General features: G+C 43.2%; 1 protein-coding gene across 3 annotated transcripts; it reads right to left on the bottom strand.

The window, feature by feature from the left end:
• Positions 1-469: 469 nt before the first annotated feature.
• LOC102789195 (butyrophilin-like protein 2) lies at positions 470-23058 on the bottom strand. 3 transcript variants are annotated; one of them, XM_087838641.1, is made up of 7 exons: positions 22855-23058; positions 20936-21274; positions 20357-20695; positions 18234-18335; positions 15838-16164; positions 14966-15289; positions 10708-11223 (listed from the first exon to the last, which is right to left on the bottom strand). In XM_087838641.1, the coding sequence occupies exons 1-7, from the start codon at positions 22889-22891 to the stop codon at positions 10781-10783; spliced, it is 1911 nt and encodes a 636-aa protein (XP_087694767.1). In that variant the 5' UTR covers positions 22892-23058; the 3' UTR covers positions 10708-10780. The 3 variants fall into 3 exon arrangements, with proteins under 3 accessions (XP_087694765.1, XP_087694766.1, XP_087694767.1); XM_087838639.1 differs by lacking the exons at positions 18234-18335; positions 20357-20695; positions 20936-21274; positions 22855-23058 and adding exons at positions 470-750; positions 4212-4538 and having other exon boundaries at positions 10900-11223; positions 15838-16144; XM_087838640.1 differs by lacking the exons at positions 18234-18335; positions 20357-20695; positions 20936-21274; positions 22855-23058 and adding an exon at positions 4180-4538 and having other exon boundaries at positions 10900-11223; positions 15838-16144.
• Between the last annotated feature and the right edge of the window lie 1162 nt (positions 23059-24220).

Here is a 24220-nt window from a genome sequence, read left to right as displayed (position 1 = left end):
TTGGAAAATACCACATTGAGTTTAACTTTAGCAGCATTTTAACTCGTTATACTTCTTAATACAGCATTACTGACTTCACAGTGACACAAAAAGATTCAGACTGATGCAATACAGACTGCAGCTCAGACAGCTGCTGGAGACAGATGTGTGTGTGTGTGTGTGTGTGTGTGTGTGTGTGTGTGTGTGTGTGTGTGTGTGTGTGCGTGAGTGTGTGTGTGTGTGAGTACTTTAACTCCTTTATTTCACACAGACAGCTTCAGCATTTGTTCTGCTTTCTCTGCTTTAATTTGAATGTAACAGAAAAACACGACTAGAATTTACACAAACGTGTTTACAGGCTGACTTTAATGTGTTTCTGCACATGCTTGTCCTCTGGTCATGTGATCATGTGGTTTGTAGGAACGCTCCTCTTCCTCAGAGGATCCACATGTGCTTCCTCTCCTCCCTCCTCCACCTGTTACAGTGAGGGAACGTCCTCCATGATGGAGGAGCTGCTGGAAAGTGCTGAGAGTTTCCTCCAGAGTGAGACCTCTGTCACAGTTCAGAGGATCTACGGCAGCAGAGACCTTCATGGACACTAAAAGTCTCAAACACACAACAACAACATCACACTGACTCCACTCTGACATCACTGATCAATAATCAAAGAACACACAGATCAAACTGATTGATCAGCCATCAGAGGAGTCGGATCAATGGAGCTGCTTCTGTTCCTGATGTCCCCTGTTTGATCCTGGACCTGAACTCTCCCTGCAGAGGAGACACAACACAGTCAGAGACAAACACACACACACACACACACACACACACACACACACACACACACAGACACACACAAGTGACGGGTTTTCAAGGTGATAATTGCTCCACTAACAGTGAGACATGGATTCTTTTTTATTCATTGTTGTTGGATTTTTATTGTTGTAGCCCTGGCTATATAAGTAGCTCATTATTTAAATTTGTTCATTAAATTGATAGTTAGCTGCAAATGTTTAATGTGTTCAAGAATGTATACAAATGCCTGCAAAGTATGTGATGTGTGTCAGTTAAATGCACAACCTTTTTATTTGTATTTTGAGGTTTATGTCATTATTTTTGATATGGTATTGATATGTACTACAGCTCCAGTGAACCCTGAAGTAGTCTCAGGTAGATGGGTGGGAGTAAGTGGGGAGCCGTGTGCTGCAGGAAGCGAGAGAGACGAGAGCTGAACAGCGTCGAGTGAACGCAGAGTTCATAGAAGGCGACAGACGTGTTTTCGGGTTGACGGATAGTTAACTGGAGTCGAGAACTGTTGTACCCTACTGTGAGGTAAATGTGAATTTTGTCTGACACTTGTACCCAATGTTATTGTGTAAAACGGGCTAACTGCTAACCGCGATTAGCCGCTAGCACAACTGCTAACACAGCTGCTAGGACAACTGCTAACATAGCAGTTAATGAGGTTAATTATGGAGTTCCACAGGGTTCAGTGCTAGGACCAATTCTGTTTACATTATACATGCTTCCCCTAGGCAGCATCATTAGAAGACATAGCATACATTTTCACTGCTATGCAGATGACACCCAGCTCTATCTGTCCATGAAGCCAGATAACACACACCAATTAGTTAAACTGCAGGAATGTCTTAAAGACATAAAGACTTGGATGGTCACTAACTTTCTGCTTCTCAACTCAGATAAAACTGAGGTCATTGTACTCGGCGCTGAAAAGCTTAGAAATATGGTATCTAAGCAGATTCTTACTCTGGATGGCATTACCTTGGCCTCCAGTAACACTGTGAGGAACCTTGGAGTCATTTTTGACCAGGATATGTCCTTCAACGCACATATTAAACAAATATGTAAGACTGCGTTCTTCCATTTGCGCAACATCTCTAAAATTAGAAATATCCTGTCTCAGAGTGACGCTGAAAAACTAGTTCATGCATTTATTACTTCCAGGCTGGACTACTGCAATTCATTATTATCAGGATGTCCAAAAAACTCACTGAAAAGCCTTCAGTTAATCCAAAATGCTGCAGCAAGAGTACTGACAGGGACTAGAAAGAGAGAGCATATTTCTCCTGTTTTGGCTTCCCTTCATTGGCTTCCTGTTAAATCCAGAATTGAATTCAAAATCCTGCTCCTCACATACAAGGTCTTAAATAATCAGGCCCCATCTTATCTTAATGACCTTGTAGTACCATATCACCCTATTAGAGCACTTCGCTCTCGCTCTGCAGGCCTACTTGTTGTTCCTAGAGTATTTAAAAGTAGAATGGGAGGGAGAGCCTTCAGTTTTCAGGCCCCTCTTCTGTGGAACCAGCTTCCAGTTTGGATTCGGGAGACAGACACTATCTCTACTTTTAAGATTAGGCTTAAAACTTTCCTTTTTGCTAAAGCATATAGTTAGGGCTGGACCAGGTGACCCTGAATCCTCCCTTAGTTATGCTGCAATAGATGTAGGCTGCCGGGGGATTCCCATGATGCATTGAGTTTTTCCTTTCCAGTCACCTTTCTCACTCACTATGTATTAACAGACCTCTCTGTGTTGAATCATATCTGTTATTAATCTCTGTCTCTCTTCCACAGCATGTCTTTATCCTGTCTTCCTTCTCTCACCCCAACCGGTCGCAGCAGATGGCCGCCCCTCCCTGAGCCTGGTTCTGCCGGAGGTTTCTTCCTGTTAAAAGGGAGTTTTTCCTTCCCACTGTCGCCAAAGTGCTTGCTCATAGGGGGTCATATGATTGTTGGGCTTTTCTCTGTATCTATGAAGCGCCTTGAGGCGACATTTGTTGTGATTTGGCGCTATATAAATAAAATTGAATTGAATTGAATTGAATTGAATAGCCGCTAGCGTAGCCTAGCATATTGGCTAAGCTCTTGTTCTGCTCTGTTTTATTTATTAAGCTAAGATTGAATGTTATGGCATGTGAACTGGCATTTAGCGGGGTTGTGTGATTCAGTAGGAGGAGACGTCTTGCTGGCGTGTCAGAGACGTCCCTTCTGCTGCTGTGCTGAAGTTATGTGTTCACGTGGGAGCACGTGGAAAGGACGACTGTGAGTGCTGCTGCCGCGGCCTGCTGGTAGCCGTGACCCAGTTTCCCCGCTATCCCCTTGAACTGCCTGGAGGTGTGAGTACTGTTGTTTGCACGTGCTTTTTATTTTTACTGCTTGGCAACAAGTGAAGCGACCATATTGTTTTAGGTCCCAACGCACCCGAGCCACGACTCAGGCCTGCAACGAGGGGCTTGCTAGCAGAAAGACTGTAGCACTTGAGGTGTGTGTGTGTTTGGTGAGAGTGCGTGTGGGCCCACAATATTATTTGATTATTTTGTTTCTGTTGAGGTAGATACCTCACCATTGTTTAACAAACTTTATTGATTTTACTTATTTTCTTTTGTGTTGTTAATTAAGCATTCACTAAAGTGGAGTTAACGTTATAATTGACCTGCTTGTGTGTGGTTTGTTTCCATATAGTTTAGTTTTATTGCATATTTAATACCATAAGCATTAAAAAGGGAGTATCAGTAGGAAAGTAACAAAAGGAACCCAGCGCCCCTCTCAATAGAACGTGGGACGGGTGTTACATTGTGCTGGCTTGTTTCCCCTGATGCGTGTGAGGCTGTGAGTCAGCTGAAGATTGTTTACTCCCGTGAGGAGCTGCTACAACTTAACGTCTCGTATGGTGGTAAAGACCTTACTTCATGTATGCCGGATTTTATACGGAGAGATTTTAACAGAACAAGTGACAAAAGAAAAAGAAAAAGAGGGAGACTCAGAGGTGTCAAATTGCGTCTGAGGAGACAACAGGTTGGACTCCCCTGGCCTCTGTAGCTTCTTTCCTCTAGACGAAGGTTTCTAGTTCAAAGAAAACAGTTTTGTCTCTGCTGCCGTCACTAAACACAATAAGAACTGTTTTATTTGATTCATCTTGATCTATATTGTTTTTTATTGCTTGTGTAATAATCAAATGTGTTTGTCAGGGTTTAATGGGTGGGTGTGTGTTTTGTGAGGGGATGCCAAATGTTATAATTATTTTCATAAAGCCAATTTATCTATGGGTATAAATAAAGTAAATTGAACCCTTAGGTAAAATTTAGACTAACTGTAACCCTGACAGTAAAACCACATTTGACTTAAAACTTGTTGGACCAGACATTTTGTCCCCACAAGTATAGTGCCAATGTTCTGTCCTCACAAAGATGTGTAAACATGTACACACAAACCTCTGACTTTGAGCTGCACTCTCTTCCTTCTAACCACAGCTCGATTCCTCCTCACGTAGCATAGATATCCTCCACTGTCTCTCTCTGTGGGGTGTTTCAGGGTCAGACTGAGGTCTCCAGTTTTCAGCAGGTCTTCATTCATCTTCGTTCGGTCTCTGTAAACCTGGTGCTGTTTGTCAGGCTGGTCAGAGCCGTTCTCATACACGTGGACCAACAATACTGGATCATAATGCCACCACTCCACTTCAGCATCTTCAGGCAGGTTTTGTGTGGTTCTGAAGGGCAGCTGGACAGACTCCGCCCCCTCCTCCACCTCCACCTGACACACTGAGAGGACAACAAACACAACATGAGCTGTACAAAGTGTGATTGGTGTTCACAGAGCAGCATCATGTGACTCTTGTTCTGCACTAAATGAAGCGATGGAGTGGCGCCTCCTTCAGGCAGAGAAACAGCTCATGGAGAGAAATAATTATTAGAGCAAAAACAAGAGTGGAGCTGCAAATAAGGCCGAGAGGAACGCTGCAGAAAACTGTTCATGTGTGAATTCATAACTTCATAGATTTCTTTGAGCACTAAAATCAGAGCTGCTTCTATTTCTAATATGACAGCTGTACATTAGAGCTGGAACACTTTAAATGTGAGCCATAAAAACATGATACTCTACAAGTGCATTCAGCTCTGACACTGTCACATCATGAAGGAGACGTGGAAATCACTTTGTTACACAAATCAAAGTCAAATCAATTCTATTGATGGAATATTGTGTGATCAATAGACTGATCAGTTTCTAATCTGTCATCTATCAGCTGGAAATCCAGCAGTGTCAAACAGACGTGGCAGCAGATTAGGACCAAACACAAACACATTGAGACTTTTTCTTCAGCAGTTGCAGGTAAACTGCAGCAACAATGCGACTCAGACAGTTTCTCTATAACTGCAGGGCTTCCTGCGCTGCTGTTAGTCAGATACGGATCAACAGGTTGTGGATAGAAAGCAGATTCCTTCAGCAGAGGATCCAGATCACACTTGAAGCATGTCGTCGGGAAAACCATCAGTGAAAATGGGACACTTTGAGCCAATTTGAGCCTCAAACTGAACATAACCTGCTGCAGACCAGCTGATGTGTTCAGTTACCATGGTGAGGAATTTCACAATAAAGGAGGCGTACGCTCTGTTTTTTCCCGGCCCGACGCTCTGGGACATTTTAGACAAGTTTCCTGGCAGAATACGATCCCGTGTGGAGGCCGACACCATCCTTATCCACATGGGCACAAACCGGATTCCAAACAGCGCTCCCACTTCCTCAAACTGGACTTTGTGTGTCTTTGTGAGGCTGTGAAACAAGCCCACCGTAGTGTTTGTATCTCCGGCCCCACTCCCACCTGTGGCCGTGGGGCGTTTGGGTCCTGCTCGGCCTCCACACCTGGCTCTCCTCTGTGTGTGACTCCCACAGCCTGGGCTTTAGAGACAACTTCAATGTTTTCTGGGACAGGAGGCATCTTTCTGCAGCAGACGGGCTCCACTTCAACCAATCAGGAGCCAGATCCTCTCTGCTAACATATCATATGGAGTCCAGCAGGAAACACTCCATCAAGCACCTGTCCACACCTGCCCACACCTGCTGACCTCTCCGTCACTGACTGACGTCCCCCAGGTCCTAGTCCCTACCATCTCAGTTCCACTCTAAACACTAATACATGTTCAGCTGGACTCGGAGCCTCTGGAGACATTTTGGATGTTCCAGTCATGATAACTAACAGGACAGTTTGTGCAAGGTGGAGAAAATCTGCTGCATCATCCCATTGATGAAGCATTCAGCTCCACCCTACAGTTTCTCTGCTGCCTCCATCCACCTTGGTTCACTTTGCTCTTCTTAATGTTGCAGCTCTGAATAGTCAGGCTTTTATTCTGAAGGATTTTACAACTTCCCATCAGCTTGATTTGATGTTTTGAACAGAAACAGGATGAAATCTGGAGAGGACTGTCTAGTCTGTGAACTCTGACCCCACATATGATTGTTTCAGTCAGCCCAGAGAAAGTGGCTGGGTGGGTGGAGCTTTGACTTCAAATGCTCCCCTATTAAGGTGGATGAAGGGTGTAGTTTGGAGGTGCTGCTTGTTAAAGAGTGAAACAGCTCCTATCTGTGCAGGTATCTCCACCCTCCTAAGACTCCATCAGAGTTGGAGCTGAACTCTCAGATGTTTCCTGCTCCATGGTTCTTATGTGTGATCACATGATCTGAGCTGCTGATTTTAAGATCCATGTTGATGATCTCACTGACTCATTTGAGTTCCTCAGTGCAGTAAATTCATTGGTTTCAAACAGCTGGGACTGTGTGAGGTCCTGAGGACTGACACTCAGGTGCAGCTCAGGATTTATCAGAGGAGAGCTGCATGATTACAAACTGAACTGTGAGGATCAGCTGACTGTACATGAACATGATTCAGCATCAGATCTGATCACTTACACACTCTGATAACATCTCCCCCTCTCTGTGCAAATACATGAACACTGCTAGAAGCAACAAGCACATCAGGATCAATCACATTTTGATTGCTTTTTGTGTTCCATTGAGAACAATCTGCAGTAAAGTGTGCATCACAGACCTGATTTATTTCAACACTTTACTCCAAACTTTGAAAGTGAAACTCCTACAAACACATATGAAATAATCCAGCCACAGAAACTGTCCACAGCTTTCAGTCTCCACATTTCCTGTGAAGCTCTGCAGGAAACCCTGACAGCAGCTTTTTAGCTCCAAAGCAGGTTTAGCTGTGGTGCAGAGTGTTAGTGACTCTGCCCGTGGACACAGTTATTTCTGCAGGTCACCTTGTTACAGGTGCATTTGGAGGAGATTCCCTTTCAGAGCACTCAAAGCTTTGTGGCAGGGAGTTTACTGCAGACTGCAGCATGTTTAATACCAAGCATGATGTGAGCCTGATGTGGCTGATAGCTGCTTCTAGCAGTCTTCATGTATGTGGAATGAGAGGGGAGATGTTATCAGGACCAGTTGGACGTCTCAAAGCTGTGAGCGCAGTGCTGAAACTTTGGCTCTGTCCTGTAGCTCTTCACTCAGTCCTCACCCTGAGTGTTTAGAGCCCAGCCACACATATTCCTGCTCCTCAGGAATTATGGGATTTGGAGGAAACACAGCTAAACTGACCTGAAGCTAAGGGGGAGGAGCCACAATACAAGCTGCATCCAGCCAATGGGTGCACTGTTGAGCCACGGATGTGCAGAGGGTCACATGTTTAGTCCCATTTGTAGAAATGTGTCCATAATGAAGACAAATGCAGTCACACAGCTCTGCAACAGCACAAATCACTTTGATGGAGTTTGTTTGTGCTGCTCTCAGATCTGTACAACACTGACATGTGTGTCAACATGCTGCAGACTCACAAAGATGTGCCGTGTTAGCTTCATGTGTCCATCTGACACTATATTATAGTGACTTGAAGAAATCCCTGCAGCATCACATGCAGAACAAACAGAGGCCACGTGTGGCACAGTTCCTGTAACGGGATGAATCCGTGGATGTGTCGGGATCTGACGCTGAATCGTGTTGCTGTTCTTTTCCACATGGTACAGGTCAGCTGTTCCACACAGATTTCAGCTTTCTAGAAGAGTTAGTCTGGAATAAAGCAGCTCTCCTCTGGACCAATCCTGCCTCCAGCTGAGCCGTCACACATTCACACACAGTCCCAGCAGTTTGTAGCACAGCAGTGATCCTTCTATCAGAAACATGCTGCTTCTCCTTCATCCTCCTCTCATTGATCTGAATCAGCTGTTTTCACAGAGAAACGCTGCACAAATCCTTCACTCCACTATTTCTGTCAGCAGATGACTCGCTCTATCATGGCTGCTGCTCCTTTTTCACACACTCATTTGTGCTTTGAATCCAATCTGTTTCTCATCATCACCATGAACAGGCTGCTCATCAATCAGCACATTAGCTGTAGATCAGCTGCACACTGATGAAGATGCTCAGACAGACGGGCTGGGCACACAGAGGACTTTATGATCTGTTCTTAAATTCAGTCCAACATGGATCATTTCTGCTCACAGTCCAATCATCTCTGGAAACTTGTGCTTCCATGGCACACGGTGCGCTGGGCTGCTTCAACAAATAGCACTACACCTCTGGTTGTCAGCTTCACCTCTCCATCGCTCTCCCCGTGGCTACAGTACAAGTGAGCTGACACATCCATCAGTGGAGACTGTGGGCCAGTAAGGAGCAGCAGCTGCCTGCAACATGGGCTTTACATTGCAAACAGCCACAAGTCTGGGCCTAACCACGCCTTTGACTTCTTCTTCATTTCCATGAGATTTACATTTCAGGGAGTTCCCCTGGAAAAAGAGCCATTTTGAAAGCTGTTTGCTGACTTCATCAATAATCTGCTTCAATCATCCAGATGAGAATCCTGAGAATGGAGCAGCCCTGATAGCAGCTCATAGGATCACAGTGTTTTTCATTCAGCTGATTGATTTCACAGGTTAGGAGGTGAACCATCTAACTGTGCTCCTCCTTCCACCTTTGGACCACTCATTTAGTGACAGCCAGGATTTGACAATCAGCTGTGACACAGGAAAACATGAGGTGGGAAACTCTGGAGAAGATCTGCTTTTCTCTACAGGGAGGCTCGCACATCTGATCTGCTCACCATCACTCAACTCACTTCAACAACATGCTGACTCAGTCATTTCTGCACGTTTCCTCATGTTACAGCCCTGACTTCAGTTCAGCTGAGGAGGAGATGAGGGAGGAGAGAGCAGTGGTGGAAGAAGAGGAGGAGAAGATCCAAAGAGGAGGCAGGGGGAGAGGCTCAGGAACAGTTAGCATCAGAGACTTTGAGCCATCATGGACTCCCACTCCTTCCATCCAGCCCTGTGTGGATCAGCAGCTCCAAAATGTCTGCTCACTCATGTTCTTACTGTCTGTGCTCTTCTTTCATTTCACTCATTATATATGAACTGCTCCTAAATCACACTGGATATGGATTTTCTGTCCATCCACACGAATTCTCTTCATTCTCACCTGATTGTTTGGATGCTCTTTGATAGCACATTGAAAATCCTCACAGTGACTTCTATTGCCACACTGACTGGACAAATACAAAGTTGAAGGCTTCATGTGTTTGGCACAAATAATACTTTGGTAGGTCTGAATTGTGTTTTGAACCATCTCTCAGGACCAAAGTCTTTTTGCTTCATTCAAAAAGAGCTGAAGGCTTTTTCCCTCACAGTTTGTCCTTTGATATTATTGGATGATGGACTGTGGAAAACACAAATGTGCACTTCTTAATGGCTCATATGTGCTGTGAAAGAGCTCTTTGTGATCCTGAAGCTTTTCAATAGTTTTTCTTTGGCTGTTTGTAAAGTTTTCTGTGTGAACTCTCAGGAATCTGGAGCAGTCTAATAGAAGTCTACTGGGGTATAGAGGGAGGAGCTTCTGTCAGACTCTTTCTGATGAGGAACTGAAGCCGCTCTCATGGTCTCATCAAATCCATCAGACTGAGAAAAACTGTCATGTGACCTCTCAGAACAAACAGCCTGTTAGTTTCCTGCTGCCTCCATCACTCACTTTCATTCACTCTCAATCACACCAACATGTTAAAGCAGCGCTATAGCTCACCTGGCTGAGCAGCTGGGCTGAAGGCGGGGCTTACTACAGGTGTCTGTGTGTCCCTCACTCTCTCCCCACTTTCCTGTCTACTCTCTGCACCTATATAATAAAGGCAAACATGCCTCCAATAGAAATCTTTGCAAACACAAAGTCCCACAGCAGCCCCGTGTTCTCCGGCTAAAATGAGAGTTTTTGTCAGTGGAGTCTGGTGGCTTTAACCACACAAACATTACAGCTGCGCTCAAATATCACAAAGAGCTGTGACAGCAGAGAAACACATGAAAATCCTCCAAAGATCATCTAGAAATAGAAATCTGTCCACTGTGGGACGTGTGAGGCTGACATTAATATGTCTTAAAGTGGGAGATGAAGAAATGCTTCCAGGGCCCAAATCATGTAGACAAACATCAATCCACACTTCACTTTGTTTCCTGTCTCTAAAGTGGGAATATTTCAGTGTGATGAACAAACGGCCTCCAACAAATAAAGCTCATTTCCTTTTCCTGTCTTTTCTCCAGCGGCCTCAGCTTCTTCCTCTTTCCCCTGTCTTCTTCTGCAGACGCTCCTCTGTAGCTTCAAGCTCTTTCTCTTTACAAGGAGAGCTACAAACCTTTGCATCCAGCCACAAACACCCCATGGGCTCCTCTGGATCATCACACTCAGCATTTTCACAATAAAAGCCTCATATTTATGGCTGCTCCACCCTGACATGTGACAACATCCAAATGACTGGATCAAAGTGTTTGAATGATCTCAGCAGCTTTAAAACTATTGATATTTATACATTTACACTGATTTGGACTAAACTAACAAAACTGTTGATTTGATCCAAACTCAAATCATGCCAGAGGCTTTTATTTTGAAGTTAGGATCATTTTAATGGTCTTCTTAGTCTGTTCATTTAAACACACAGTTGCTCCGCCTGACATTTTTGGCTTTTAGATCAAAACATCAAAGAATTTATTTTATTTGAATGAACTGAAAATAGATTCAAACTAAAAGCTTTTAGAGAATAAACTCCTACATGACCTCTGACCTTTGACCTGTATCTACAGCACTGACCTCTGACTTCCAGCTCCACTTGTTTCTTCAGCAGGATGTTTCCCTCCCTGCTGTAGACGGTGCAGGTGTAGGTGTAGTTGTCCCAGTCTGTGGGGTGTTTCAGGGTCAGACTGAGGTCTCCAGTTTTCAGCAGGTCTTCATTCATCTTCGTTCGGTCTCTGTAAACCTGGTGCTGTTCTTCAGGCTGGTCAGAGCCGTTCTCATACACGTGGACCTTGCTGTAATTGTCCATCCACTCCACTTTAGCGTCTTCAGGCAGGTGAAGTGTGGTGTTGAAGGGCAGCTGGACAGACTCCACCCCTGAATCCACCTCCACCTGGGGGACTGAGAGGACAACAAAGAACAACATGAGCTTGGATGGAGACATTTGTGTTGACTCTAACAGGCTGAATGCTGCTGCTTCACTGGGAGCTCACTGTTAGATAGAAAGTGGTCAGTGTGAAGAGGAGACGCAGCAGAAAGATGAAGACTGACAGGAAGAAAGCAGTGAACAGACTGTTGGAGCTGCTGTTAGTGGGACAGGACTTTATTCAGTCTCTGAGGACCAGATTTGACTTGATGAAGCAGAGAAACACAGTCTGAGTGTTTCTGTCACACTCACTTCATCACACAGCTCAGTTTGACAACATTTGGAAGAATTTGATAGAAGCGTTCCTTTAGTAAAAGCACCAAGAAAACACCATGAAAACACCTCACTACACACAAAACTGCAGTACTGGCAAATTGTACATAAAGTATGAAAAGTCAAAGTACTTATTGTGCAGAACAATGTTCTCATCAGTGTTCTATGGATCAATATTACTGCTGCACATGTTTAAGGCTGAGCTCATTTCAAATCCTTTCTATTGTGTTGAATCTGCAGTAATGCATCATATTCTATAAAATCATATGTTTGTAGTGGCTGTCCTGTGAGGACCACGTATCTCTAAATAAACAGCTGTTAATGAGCTCACAAACACAGGCCTACAGCTGGATTTGAAAAAGTCCATTCAATAGAAAATCAACAATCACAGCTGGATTCAAAGGCTTGAGCTCTGTGTGACATGGTTACCTGTCAGTATCTACAGGGGGATTCAAATATGAAGGAAACATGAAGGTGGTGCATTAGAAAAACTGCTGCTTTCAAGTGCAGAGCAACAAACTGTTTGAACTGATCCAACTTTATTAACACAGACAAAGATTTGTGCATCAGCTGCTGTAACATTTGTAATGAGCATTAATATTAATAAGTGTGAGTGAACAGAGCTGCTGCAACAGTGAAACTCTCACTGACTGATGTTACGTGAGGCCTTGTTGGCTCATTGTTAGTTCGCTGCACTGAAACAGGAAAATCCAGCTGTTAGTCATAATGTTTGTGTTTGTAAAGCACTTTATAACTGAGCACAGTGTGGAGGAGAGTCTGTGTGAGTCAGCTGCACCAGTGCTTCATGCTTTGGTGTTTTTAACATAAAGTCGTCCCTGTAGACTGCTTTTAGTTTCAGTGTCCTTATTTTGCCCTCAGTTATTGGTTCTCACTGTCTCCAGATCAGGTTCAAACACAGAGGAGATCAGGGCTTTGCAGCTGCTCCTAAACTGTGGAACAAAGACCCACGCAACATTAGAGACCTTCAACACCCTCCATCCTCTTCCTCTTCTCCTTATCCCAGCACACAGAGAGGAGTGTCGGGGGAAAGGCCCCACTCAGGTGGTGGAAATGACCTCAGGAACTTGTTGCTGTGAGGCAACAATGATCAGCACCACCATACTGTTTGTTTCACTCATGGTTTCTCATTTTATGTTTGTTTTTAATCTGTTGAATTATTTCAGGACTTTGACTCATTTAAATGTGCATCACTTTGGTCAGCAGCTGTTTCAGTAACACTTTATAACACGACCTGCAAATAAGGCTCAAGTAGCCTGTAGTTACCTGTAAGTTTGTGTAACAAGTAGGTTTTGTACAGAAAGAATACAATAATTACACTGTAAGTACATTTAAGTACAGCGTCAGTCATTTTAAGTGCTGGGTTATTTCATGGGAAATCTCCAGAACAACAAACAATATTCCATCTTTGTACTTTCCGGGCCGCGGCTCATATTATGGAGCGACTCAGCCTTAGCCTAACATCCTGGTATTTTATAGCAAAGGACGCTAAGAAAGGAAATCCAGCCACACTGTAGCCGACTGTCTGCATTGTAATCAGGCTGCAATGTAGGGACGTGTCTACAAAGAAGCTCCAGCTGAAAGGATTACAGCAGGTTAGTGTGATGACAGATAGAGGTGTAAATGTACTGACATGTAAAGAGGGTGTTGAGAAGGTGGAATAGTGACAGAAAAGACAAAAAGAGTGCAGAAACCTGACTCGTTGCCACCCATTGTAACACCCATATGGTCACAAAGGGTTAAAACACTGTGTGTGTGTGTGTGTGTGTGTGTGTGTACATGACTTCCTGCCACACAATATATGCTTACAACTGTTTAACCACATTTCCTAGTTATCCAAAGGTCATCTCCCCTCACCCGTATACGGCTTAACTTTAATGGTTCACCATATGCAAGCCCCTAAAAGGCAGAGAGTGGACATCCTTCACAAGATAAGGAAACCAGAATCTCACATGGGATGTGCCTGCTGTTAAACAGCTACAGCTAATTATTAGGGGTGCAACGATACTCGTATTGATATTGAACCGTTCGATACAGTGCTTTTGGTTCTGTACGCATATGTATCGAACAATACAACATTTTTAATTTATTTTATCAACTTTCCTTCTGACGATGCTGTCTGTGTTGAGCGCTCAGTGGATCTGTGTTCGACTACTCCGCCTAGGCTGCACTGTCGAGCGCAGATCCACTGAGCGCAGGGCAAGCTAGCAGACAGAAGCTAAGCTCGTTGCAACATGGCAAATTGAACCTCCCCCACCCTCATTCAGATCTGGTGTTTGGAGCTATTTTGGTCTTCATGTAACGTATGACCCTGAAGGTAAGCGCGTCATGGACTAAAGTAAAACAGTATGTCGGATGTGCCACGCAATGCTCAATTACATTGGTGGGAACTAGTGCGTTAGCAGTTAGCTCGTTAACGTGTTGGCCGTCCAGCCCCACGCACGGGGCGATCCGCGGTAGCTCGTTAACGGAGATTTGCCGTGTTGTGGCGTTAACGTCATTTCAGATTAACGCTGACAGCACTAGTGAGAACACAACGAATATGACTGCACATTTACGCCGACATCATCCTAGTGCAAAGACAAGTGGAAGCAGACAAAAACAACAAGCAGCATGCTACAAACTTTACCCGAGTCATTTAGACAGCCATTAGCACATGATTCTCCTTATGGGGACCTGATATGTTTAATATGCTGCTGAGAATATAGCCCAGAAGAAGCGTATAGTATAGCTTTTATTTTGGAAAGAGCCATTTCTCTGTAATAAACTCTCTTTTCCAAAGATGAGTGATTCCTCAATCAGATAGATTTTTTTTTTTATTACTTTGTTGTTTCAGCAACATTAAATTTAAAAACTGTGCTTTTGAGTTAAAATATATATTTATCATTTTAATAAATTACAAATTAAAAAGGCATGAACATTTTTTTTTGCATCGAAAAAATATTGAATCGTGACACCAAAGTATCGAACCGAACCGTGAATTTTGTGTATCGTTGCACCCCTGTTTTTTACCATGTTAACATGATAGTATTACACAGTTACTGTACACGTGTCATCTCCACATCCATGATGCAAATATCCACTTCCACCACAGCCACAGCTGCTCTATTGGATTACTAATTACCTCCTCCAGCATCATAGATGTGTAGAGGAGGAACAGAAGAATATCTAACCATGCAGTTTAAGGCACAGTTTACAAATTTAAGTAAAACAATGACAACATTTAACGATATGGCAGCCTCGCTTCTGTCAGTCTGCCCCAGGGCAGCTGTGGCTACAACTGTAGCTGCCTCCACCAGTGTGGGAGACTTAATGAATAGTGGAATTGTAAAGTGCTTTGGGTGCCTAGAAAAGCGCTATATAAATGCAATCCATTATTATTTCAACCTAACAACATCTTCCCCTCTTGATCCTGTTGGCACTAACCTCTGACTTTCAGCTCAACTTGAGCCTTTATTAGGATCATCTTCCACCTGTTGTAGACGGTGCATCTGTAGGTCTTTGTGTCCCAGTCTGTGGGGTATTTCAGGGTCAAACTGAGGTCTCCAGTTTCCAGCAGGTTTCTCTGCATTTTGGTTCGTCCTCTGTAAGCCTGGTCCTGTTCTTCAGGCTGGTCAGAGCCGTTCTCATACACATGGACCTTTTTGTTGTCTTTGTCCATCCACTCCACTTTAGCATCTTTAGGCAGGTGAATTGTGTTGAAGGGCAGCTGGACAGACTCCACCCGTGAATCCACATCCACCTGGGGGACTGAGAGAAAGAGGAGGAGTTTCTGTCAGAGCAGCAGAATGAACTTATTCCCTGGAATAGTAAAAGTCTGTATTTTGAGACTCTAACTGTGATTCATTTATGAGAGTGCCCTTGTCACATTTGCATCTTGAAGCAATCGTGATGTTAATTAACAGTTATAATTAATTTTTATGAGAAAAGTGACAGAGTTGTGCTGAGTAAATCACATTATGACAGAAGCAGCATAATCTCCTCTGCAGATTCCATCATCTTTAAAGTTTACTGTTCCTCTATATAAAGGAGAGCGGGGGTGGCTGTGTGTAATACCTGTATATTGTAGTTACTGTACAAATACAAAATGACCACAGCAGGGCCCGAAACCCAGTCTGAATAAACTAGTTCTTTTTCCAATCCTCCTGTGTGTTATCTGGTTACTCACCTTTCTCTCCCATTTTAAGCTCCACTGGTTTTAACAGAAGATTCATATGTTTGATTGTTTATGTTCAAAACGTGTTTAAGACATAACACATAAATGTGTTGTGTCTTCTATTCAGTTGTACAGCACTGACCTCTGACTTTCAGCTCCACCTTTCTCTTCAGCAGTACTCTTCCCTCCCTGCTGTAGACGGTGCAGGTGTAGGTGTTCGTGTCACTGTCTGTAGGGTGTTTCAGGGTCAGACTGAGGTCTCCAGTCTTCAGCAGGTCTTTGTTCATCTTCGTTCGGTCTCTGTAATCCTCGTCCTGTTCTTCAGGCTGGTCAGAGCCGTTCTCATACACGTGGACCTTCCTGTGTAAACTGTCCGTCCACTCCACTTCAGCATCTTCAGGCAGGTGAACTTTGGCTTTACAGATCAGCTGGACAGACTCCACCCCTGAATTCACCCCCTCCCAGGGGACTGAGAGGACAACAAAGCACAACATGAGCTGTTCAAATATTCAATGTCAAAGTAGAATCACATCAACCAGAGGTAAAAGCTGAATCAGCTGCAACATATTGCTTCCATCTCTCTCCTCCCTGGATGCGTCTTCTCTCTGTCTCTTTCATTCTTTCCTGTGGGATAGTTGCCCACTCTCTCTCTGACTGTCATACCATATGAATTCTCTGCAGACATAAAATAACTGCGATGGACACGTTATACAGTTACTGTGTAACTTCAAAGCTCAGAGGCTGTAATCTGATGGTAAATCATGTTCCATCTTGACTCCACCTGAGTGTCAGTCCTCAGGACCTCACACAGTCCCAGCAGCTTCTATAAGCAGAGTTCTCCCTGATATCACAAACATATTGATCCTCCTTCAGCCTCCTCTCATTGATCTGAACTGTTTCCACAGAGAAACATGCAAATGTCAAACATCCGTCTTGTTTGATAAAACACTCCTTTATTGGGTCTGCTGTTTTCTCAGTTGCTAATTTGCTGCTCTTATTATTATTAGTTATTAAAACAAACTGACTGCATGTTTGAATGCAAATTAGAAGTTAAAACATCCCATGTTTGTGAATGTATCATCAGCCCCACAGGTTTTAGTCACAAACTGACTTCTGTGCCTCTTTGGTAAACCCAACGGCAGCTTTTTGATGCCAAAACATGTTTTTACTGTGTTAGTTAAACTGTTAGTGAATCTGTCCCTTCATATCATAATGGCAGCAATGACCACTCATTTTATGTTTATTAGTTTTTGTGAGGATTAGAAATATATTTTACTGCTATTGTTAATAATCATCATCATTACCATTGCATTAATAATACAATCTACAGTATTGATGTTGCATTCAGATGTTTAAACATCCCCAATTAGCCTTTATTACAGGTGCAGTTATAACCACGTTAAACTGTTGAGTTAAATCTATAATCTTAAATGCTTTTGAATGCTTGTTATAATCTTAAATGTGTACGTGCTGGCCCTCTGTCTGGTGGAAAAGGTTACAAGTTTCAGCTGGTGAAGGGAGAGGTGAAACTGAGTGCATTTCATGCTGACACCCACACACACTCACACAGTAGATAGAATCATTTATAGGTGAGAGGTTAGTCATGTTTGCTTCTAACTCTAAAATTGTCTTTGTAAAAGAGGAACAGTTTCTTGCAGGGTGTGGGTCTGGTGTTCCAGACGAGAAGTGAAAGTCAGAATGTTGACAGGAAGCATCTGTCGTGGAGACGGAGACAATGTTCTTTTAAACTGTGTTAAAGGTCATTGTGGTTTTGAAACCTATGTATGACCTGTATCTGATTGACGTTGAAGGGGCGTATTAAATTTAAGCCCTGATGGTATATAAAGCATCTGCTTATGCTCTGTAAGTCGGGGATCAGCGCTGTCTGCGTACAGCGGTGGTTCCCCCACGCGTGTCAATAAAAAATCATCGTTTGACTCCACCCGGCCGGATCAGTGTTGTTATTTAGAAAGTTGATTACCTCCGTTATCCCTCCTCAATATTGAACCTTAACATTTTCTTGCATGAAATATGCTTAAAGTGAGGTTTGAATTTCAACCGATTAAGCTAAGTGTGAATATTTTATTTCCCCACTTGGAAAAAAATAACCTCTGCTTATTACACAGAAACTTCAACATGTGTTTCCAGGTAATAATTCAAATAATCAAAAACTATTGTTATATTTACATACAAACATTTCAAAAAGTACTATTACCCTATCATAAATCCCCCTTATCCAGTATCCAACACGTGGAGCGACCTGCTGTGACCCTTTGGGATTTGGGAGCAGCTGAATATAGCTGTTATCACAGTGCAGTTTTGACTTGCTAGAAAATTCATTTTGAGTTTGAGCATATTTAGCTGATATGAGATATAAAAACATCAGCCTTATAAACCTAATTATTATCATAGTGGTCACTAGGAGAACCTCACAGGATCAATACAGTGAAACACTGTCACAGACTTGAATGATTTCTCACTGGAAACTTTGTTTATGACTGAAGTTTAGACCTGTGTACACATTCACACACAACATACCTTTTTTGAATAATTTCCAAAGATATATTCCAACACCCACGAGGACTGCAGTAATCAGGACAGCCAGGAGAACCCAGGCCTCAGCAGGAAAAACGTACGGCTCTGTAAGAAACCAACGACATGGTGAGGTCTACACGAGCACGACTACAATGGTCCAAAATAAAGCATCAGTCTTCCACATCATGTTTTTGTCCTGTCCTCCTTCTCTCACCCCAACACAGCAGATGGCCGTCCCTCCCTGAGCCTGGTTCCTTCTGAGTTTTTTCTTCCCACTGTTGCAAAGTGCTTGCTCAAAGGGGGTCATGTGATTGTTGGGTCTTTCTCAGTACTATTGTAGGGTCTACATTGCAATATAATACACCTAGAGGTGACCGTTGTTGTGATTTGGTGCTAAAGAAATAAAATTGAATTGAAGGTTCTATCAGGTCTGCTGCTGAGCTCATCCAATAGTTTTTACTGTTTAAAGAATTAGGTGAACAGGCTGATTGGTTACTATCTAAAAATATCAGCAGGAACAAACTGAAAGAACAATCAACATAGTATCAGACTGAAAAAAGAGGAGACATTGAGTCTTCATTATAAGAGAGGATTTTTTATTTCTCCTAATCACAGGAGTCCCATTTTCACTCTAGTGTCACTGAAGCTTAAAAGACATAAGACAGAATTCAAAATCCTGCTCCTCACATACAAGGTCTTAAATAATCAGGCCACATCTTATCTTAATGACCTTGTAGTACCATATCACCCTATTAGAGCACTTCGCTCTCGCTCTGCAGGCCTACTTGTTGTTCCTAGAGTATTTAAAAGTAGAATGGGAGGCAGAGCCTTCAGTTTTCAGGCCCCTCTTCTGTGGAACCAGCTTCCAGTTTGGATTCAGGAGACAGACACTATCTCTACTTTCAAGATTAGGCTTCAAACTTTCCTTTTTGACAAAGAATACACAACTCATGCACAATTACAAGCTGTATTTTTGGGGATTCATTTTTACTATGCAACAAACCCAATAAATCCAAATTGTTAATAAGCCTGAAACCTGAATGATCAACAAAGGAAATGTAAGTCTGAATCTCAAGGGACATGCACATGGATGTGTGTACAATCATTAGGCAACTAAAGGAAAAACTCAACAAATAAAATCTCCAAAAGTTGATTCTGTTCATCTGGACGTAGCGTTTTCTGGGAGAAACGTTTCGTCACTCATCCAAGTGACTTCTTCAGTCTCAGCTGACTGCAGGTTTCCCCAAGCTTGTAAACAGCACATTTGCATAATGACTGAAACCAGCCCACTGAAGGAACAATGGGCTGGGAGGTCAGTTTCTTTATAATTATGCAAATGAAAATTCTCATGACCATTGATCAACAACCACTGATCAAAGACCACTTATCAATGGTCATGAGTACCATTCACAGAGAGTTGGGGAATGGTTGCAATCGCAGAATTGTAAGATGCCTAAATAAATAAATAAAACAAACAAACAACACTCAAAAATATTTAGTACCCATGTAGCCACCTTTCTTTTCAAGGACCCTGAAAACCGTGACCTTCTTGAATGCGGCTGACTTTTTTTCTGTGCTATTGCTTGAAGAAAGTATCCTTTAGCAGTTTTGAAAATTTATTTTAAGTCCATCTTCAACATGAAATGACCCAAATAGCTCATCTATGATAATAGCAGCATAAACCAGTACACCTCCATCTTGTTGGTGTCTGACTCTAAGTGGTGCCCTTTATCGGTTCAGGATTCATCCACGAGCCCATCAACAGCCATCAAGATTTTCCTTTTCTAATTCAGCCTCCCACCCACTCTAAAAAGGTTGCTCTCCCTCCCTGATCCTGGTTCTGTTGGAGGTTGCTTCATATTAAATTCTTCCTTCCCACTGTCACCAAATGCTGCTCAGAGGGGATCATCTGACAGTTGGTTTTCCTGCTAATACTGTAAGATCTTTACATGTGTATAAAGGCTCTTATCTTCAATCTGTGTTAAATTACTGTTTGATTTTTAGAGTTCAACAAATAAATACGATTTTTTCTGTTTTTACAAAGTTTTCTGTCTGAAAACATGGGCTTTAACTTCAGGCAGACTTAGTGAAGACTAATATATTAAAGTTTGGAGTTTGCTGCTGACCTTTGACCTGCAGCTGAACATCTGTCAATCTGGGTTCTTCTCCCGTCACTCTGATGGTGCAGGTGTAGTTGCCGCTGTCAAAGATGTGGGGTTTCTTCAGAGTGAGGCTGAAGTCTCCAGTCTGCAGAGCGTCAGTCTTCATGGATGTTCGGTCTCTGTAACGCTGGTTTTGGTCTGTCAGCTCGTCCTCTTCCTGCTGACGCTGGTGGACGGTTGGAGGATTGAGGTCGTAGCGGCTCCACACCACTGTGGTGGGTCCAGATACAAACGGGATGTGACAGGGCAGCAGGACTGACTCCGCCCCCTCGTACACCTGCAGAGTGAGGGCTTGGTGGGACACTGTGAGGACACAGAGACACAAACTCAGGTACAACAAAGGTAACATTAAGGTTTTCTGCTTCATGTGCAGCAGCTAGCATGTATACACTCCCTTCACTGCTATTCCCACAGTTCCTGTTTCCCTGCTGTTTGCTGAGAAGCCTGGCAAAGTGTTAACCTCTGACCTCTGATCTGTATCTACAGCAACGACCTCTGGCCTCATACCTGATAGTACAGCAAGTTTTTTAGCTTGTTGCTGACCTTTGACCTGCAGGTCTACTATACTCAGTGTCCGTGTGTTTCCAAATGCAGTGATGGTGCAGGTGTAGCTGCCGCTGTCAGAGGTGATGGGGTTCCTCAGAGTGAGGCTGAAGTCTCCGGTCTGCAGAGAGTCTGTCTTCATGGACGTTCTTCTCCTGTAACGCTGGTTTTGGTCTGTCAGTTCATCTCCTGCCAGGTTACGCTGGTGGACGACTGGGGGATCGAGGTCGTGGCGGCTCCAAACCAGAGTGGGCAAATAAGGTACAGAAGTGTCCTGGCAGGTGAGCAGGACAGACTCCACCCCCTCATACACCTCCAGAGCCGAGGCATGCTGGGAAACTGAGGACACAGAGGCAGAAACATGAATCAGCTGTGTGTGAGTCTAAACCTGAACTTTGCATCAGTTCACTCAGAGACCTGTCAGAGTTTAGAGTCAATCTAAATGATGAGAATCTGTGCTTATATAAAACATCAGCTACCTGAAGTCCTCAAATATAAATGAGATCCTCTGTTCTTAGATGTTCTTGGACCTGAACTGAAAACATTAAGGAGGTCAGAATAAAAACCAGGCTACGCTGTCACGCTTTTTTACATTAGCTTGTTGCTGCTCTCTCTGGTCAGTGTAAAGTTAAGCACACATAAAACCGTCTCTGTGGGCGATCTGAAGCCTGTCAGTGTTCAGGATACAGTCAGCTGTGGTTACTCTGGATGAACTGGTCCTTTAAACAGACCAGAGGCAGAGAAAACAGCGTGTATCTGACAGGAAGTTTAACCACACAGTCATTAATGGATATGATCACTGTTACCATGGTTACATATTCATTAATGGTCAGAGGAATCTCACTCTTTATGATAAACATCCATGTACACAGTAATGATGTTGTAATAATGCTGCAGCAACAGTTTGAATATGTGAGGAAAGTATGTTTTTGACTTTAGTGAATGTCAAACTGAGTCTGTGACAGTTCAGGACCTGCTTCTGTTAGGACCTGCTTCTGTTAGGACCTGCTTCTGTTAGGACCTGCTTCTGTTAGGACCTGCTCCTGTCAGGACCTGCTTCTGTTAGGACCTGCTTCTGTTAGGACCTGCTTCTGTTAGGACCTGCTTCTGTTAGGACCTGCTCCTGTCAGGACCTGCTTCTGTTAGGACCTGCTTCTTTGACTGCTCACCACTCAAACAGCTTCATGACATTAGCAGTAAGAGCAGATGTGGATCCACAGCAAACATGTATGTTGGTCACAATCAATGAAAGAAGCTCAGAAAGCTCTTCAGTAAAACCAGTGTTAGAAATGAAACACAGCACAGCATGCTGGGTAATTACAAGGACTCCCAACAGGCACAGGGAGGCACGTCCCCCTAACTACTCATGCTGATTAACACAACACACGTTACATGCACTTCTCTCCACGACCACTAGATGTCTCCACACTCTGTGCTGACTCCAATGATCAGAGCTGCTGAGCCTGTTTGCAGACAGAGGAGGAGTTCCTGCTGATCTGTGTGGGACTAAAAAGCTCTGATAACGTCCATCCAGCAGCTGATAACAGGGACATTTGGTGCCATGTCAGAGCTGCACAGTCAGTCATCAGTTTGGCTCTTTAGTTTGAAGAGTTCAAAGCAGCAGCAGAGAATCTAAAGTGTGTCACACAGCACCAAGTTTCCTTTGGTCACGTATGAAATGTGAGTCAGAGCTTCAGCTACACAACAACACACACAGCAGCTGATTGTAACATGAGCTCATCTGAAAGCCACCAAGAAGAATCCAGAGATTTGAAAGTTGCTGCTTTGGATTGTTAGTTTGATCTGAATCAGAATCCAGTGTTTGATGGAAATCTTCTCCTGCTGCACTTCAACACATTAAAGAGAGAGAGATGAAAGAAAAGCTGATGATGAGAGCAGAGAGAGGAAGGTGTACTTACCGTGCAGGAGGATCACAAACACCACAAACATCTTCATGTTCCTGTCAAACTCAGAGACTCTTTCAAAGCCCTTCAGGACATCAGCTCACAGCAGCTTCACTTTCCTCTGCTGATCATCTACTGACACTCTCACACTGCTTCAGACGGGACATGAGGCTGACGGCTACAGTACCCACTGTGACCATGTCACTGCTGATCCACGGAGTTAAATCAAAGTCTGTGAGGAAAAGTGAGCAGACGGCTCATTAAGGTGTGTCGCAGATCATTTACAGCCCGACTTGACCAAACTTCAGCAAAGCAGCAATAAAATGTGAACTTTGCTAAGAAACAAAATAAACTTGTTAATGTGTAATTTTGGTTCTTGAGTGAAGCTACAGTTTCAGGTCGGTGTTACAGTCTGTATATAGAGAATAATACAGACATAAAGCCTGATTCTATGTTATAGATCAGTGTTTATACGAGTATCCTGGTGACTTTTATGACATGTCACTCATGTGATGACTGAACTTTGACCTTCACACAGAAACTCAAACTCTGATAAACTGAACCTGCAGCCGAGCAGGTCAGGACTTCCTGTAAGATCTTAGTTTTTACTCTCTGATCGATTCACTTCAGCTTTTCAGCACATTTATTTAAAATTACAGTCAAAGCCAATAAAACACTTTAAACCAGCTGCAGGTTTTATGTGTTTCATTCATTTAGTGTCATTAAATAAGTGAACAGCCTCACCCTGTGTAAACGTCTTTAATTCCAGATCAGTTAATGTGATGCTGTTAATGAAACACTTTGAATCAAGCTGAAAGTCACATGTTGGTCGTGCAGCTCCACACAGGATCTAAATAAAGGCTTTACTGAAGCTTCGATGCCTCGTTTTACATGTAAAGCTTCTCAAAGACAAACAAAGAAGAAGAGGCAGTCAATGTGGCACAGACACATGAAGAAGTCAGACAGGTGGAGTAAAGCTGTGATCCTGGCATAAAATCAATGATTAACTCCTACAGTTCAGGACAGAAGGACTCTGGGCTTTGTTTCAAAAACCGTGTTAATGACAGAGACGTTTTACAGGCTCAGAATGGACTTCAGTCTTTTCTGGGTGTGACAGAAAGATGCTGCTCGAACAGCACACATGCTAACACTGATATGAATGAATAACAACCATAAGTTCAGATTTATTTTAAATTAATTGTGTCTGTAAATAAACTGTAAATCAGGAGGTAATAACATCTCTCCTTCATCTGTGGAAATAAAGCTTCTTCTTTTTCTGCAATATTCAGATTTATTATATTTCCAATGCTGTGATTTTACGGTGTTCGCTCAGACACAGCAGACTGAAGGATCAATGTATTTTTGAATAGATCAAAAAGTG

This window comes from Neolamprologus brichardi, chromosome 3 (genome assembly GCF_056152115.1).
Source record: "Neolamprologus brichardi isolate AB-2024 chromosome 3, ASM5615211v1, whole genome shotgun sequence".
NCBI lineage: Eukaryota > Metazoa > Chordata > Actinopteri > Cichliformes > Cichlidae > Neolamprologus > Neolamprologus brichardi.
This window is presented reverse-complemented; position numbering and strand designations above follow the sequence as displayed.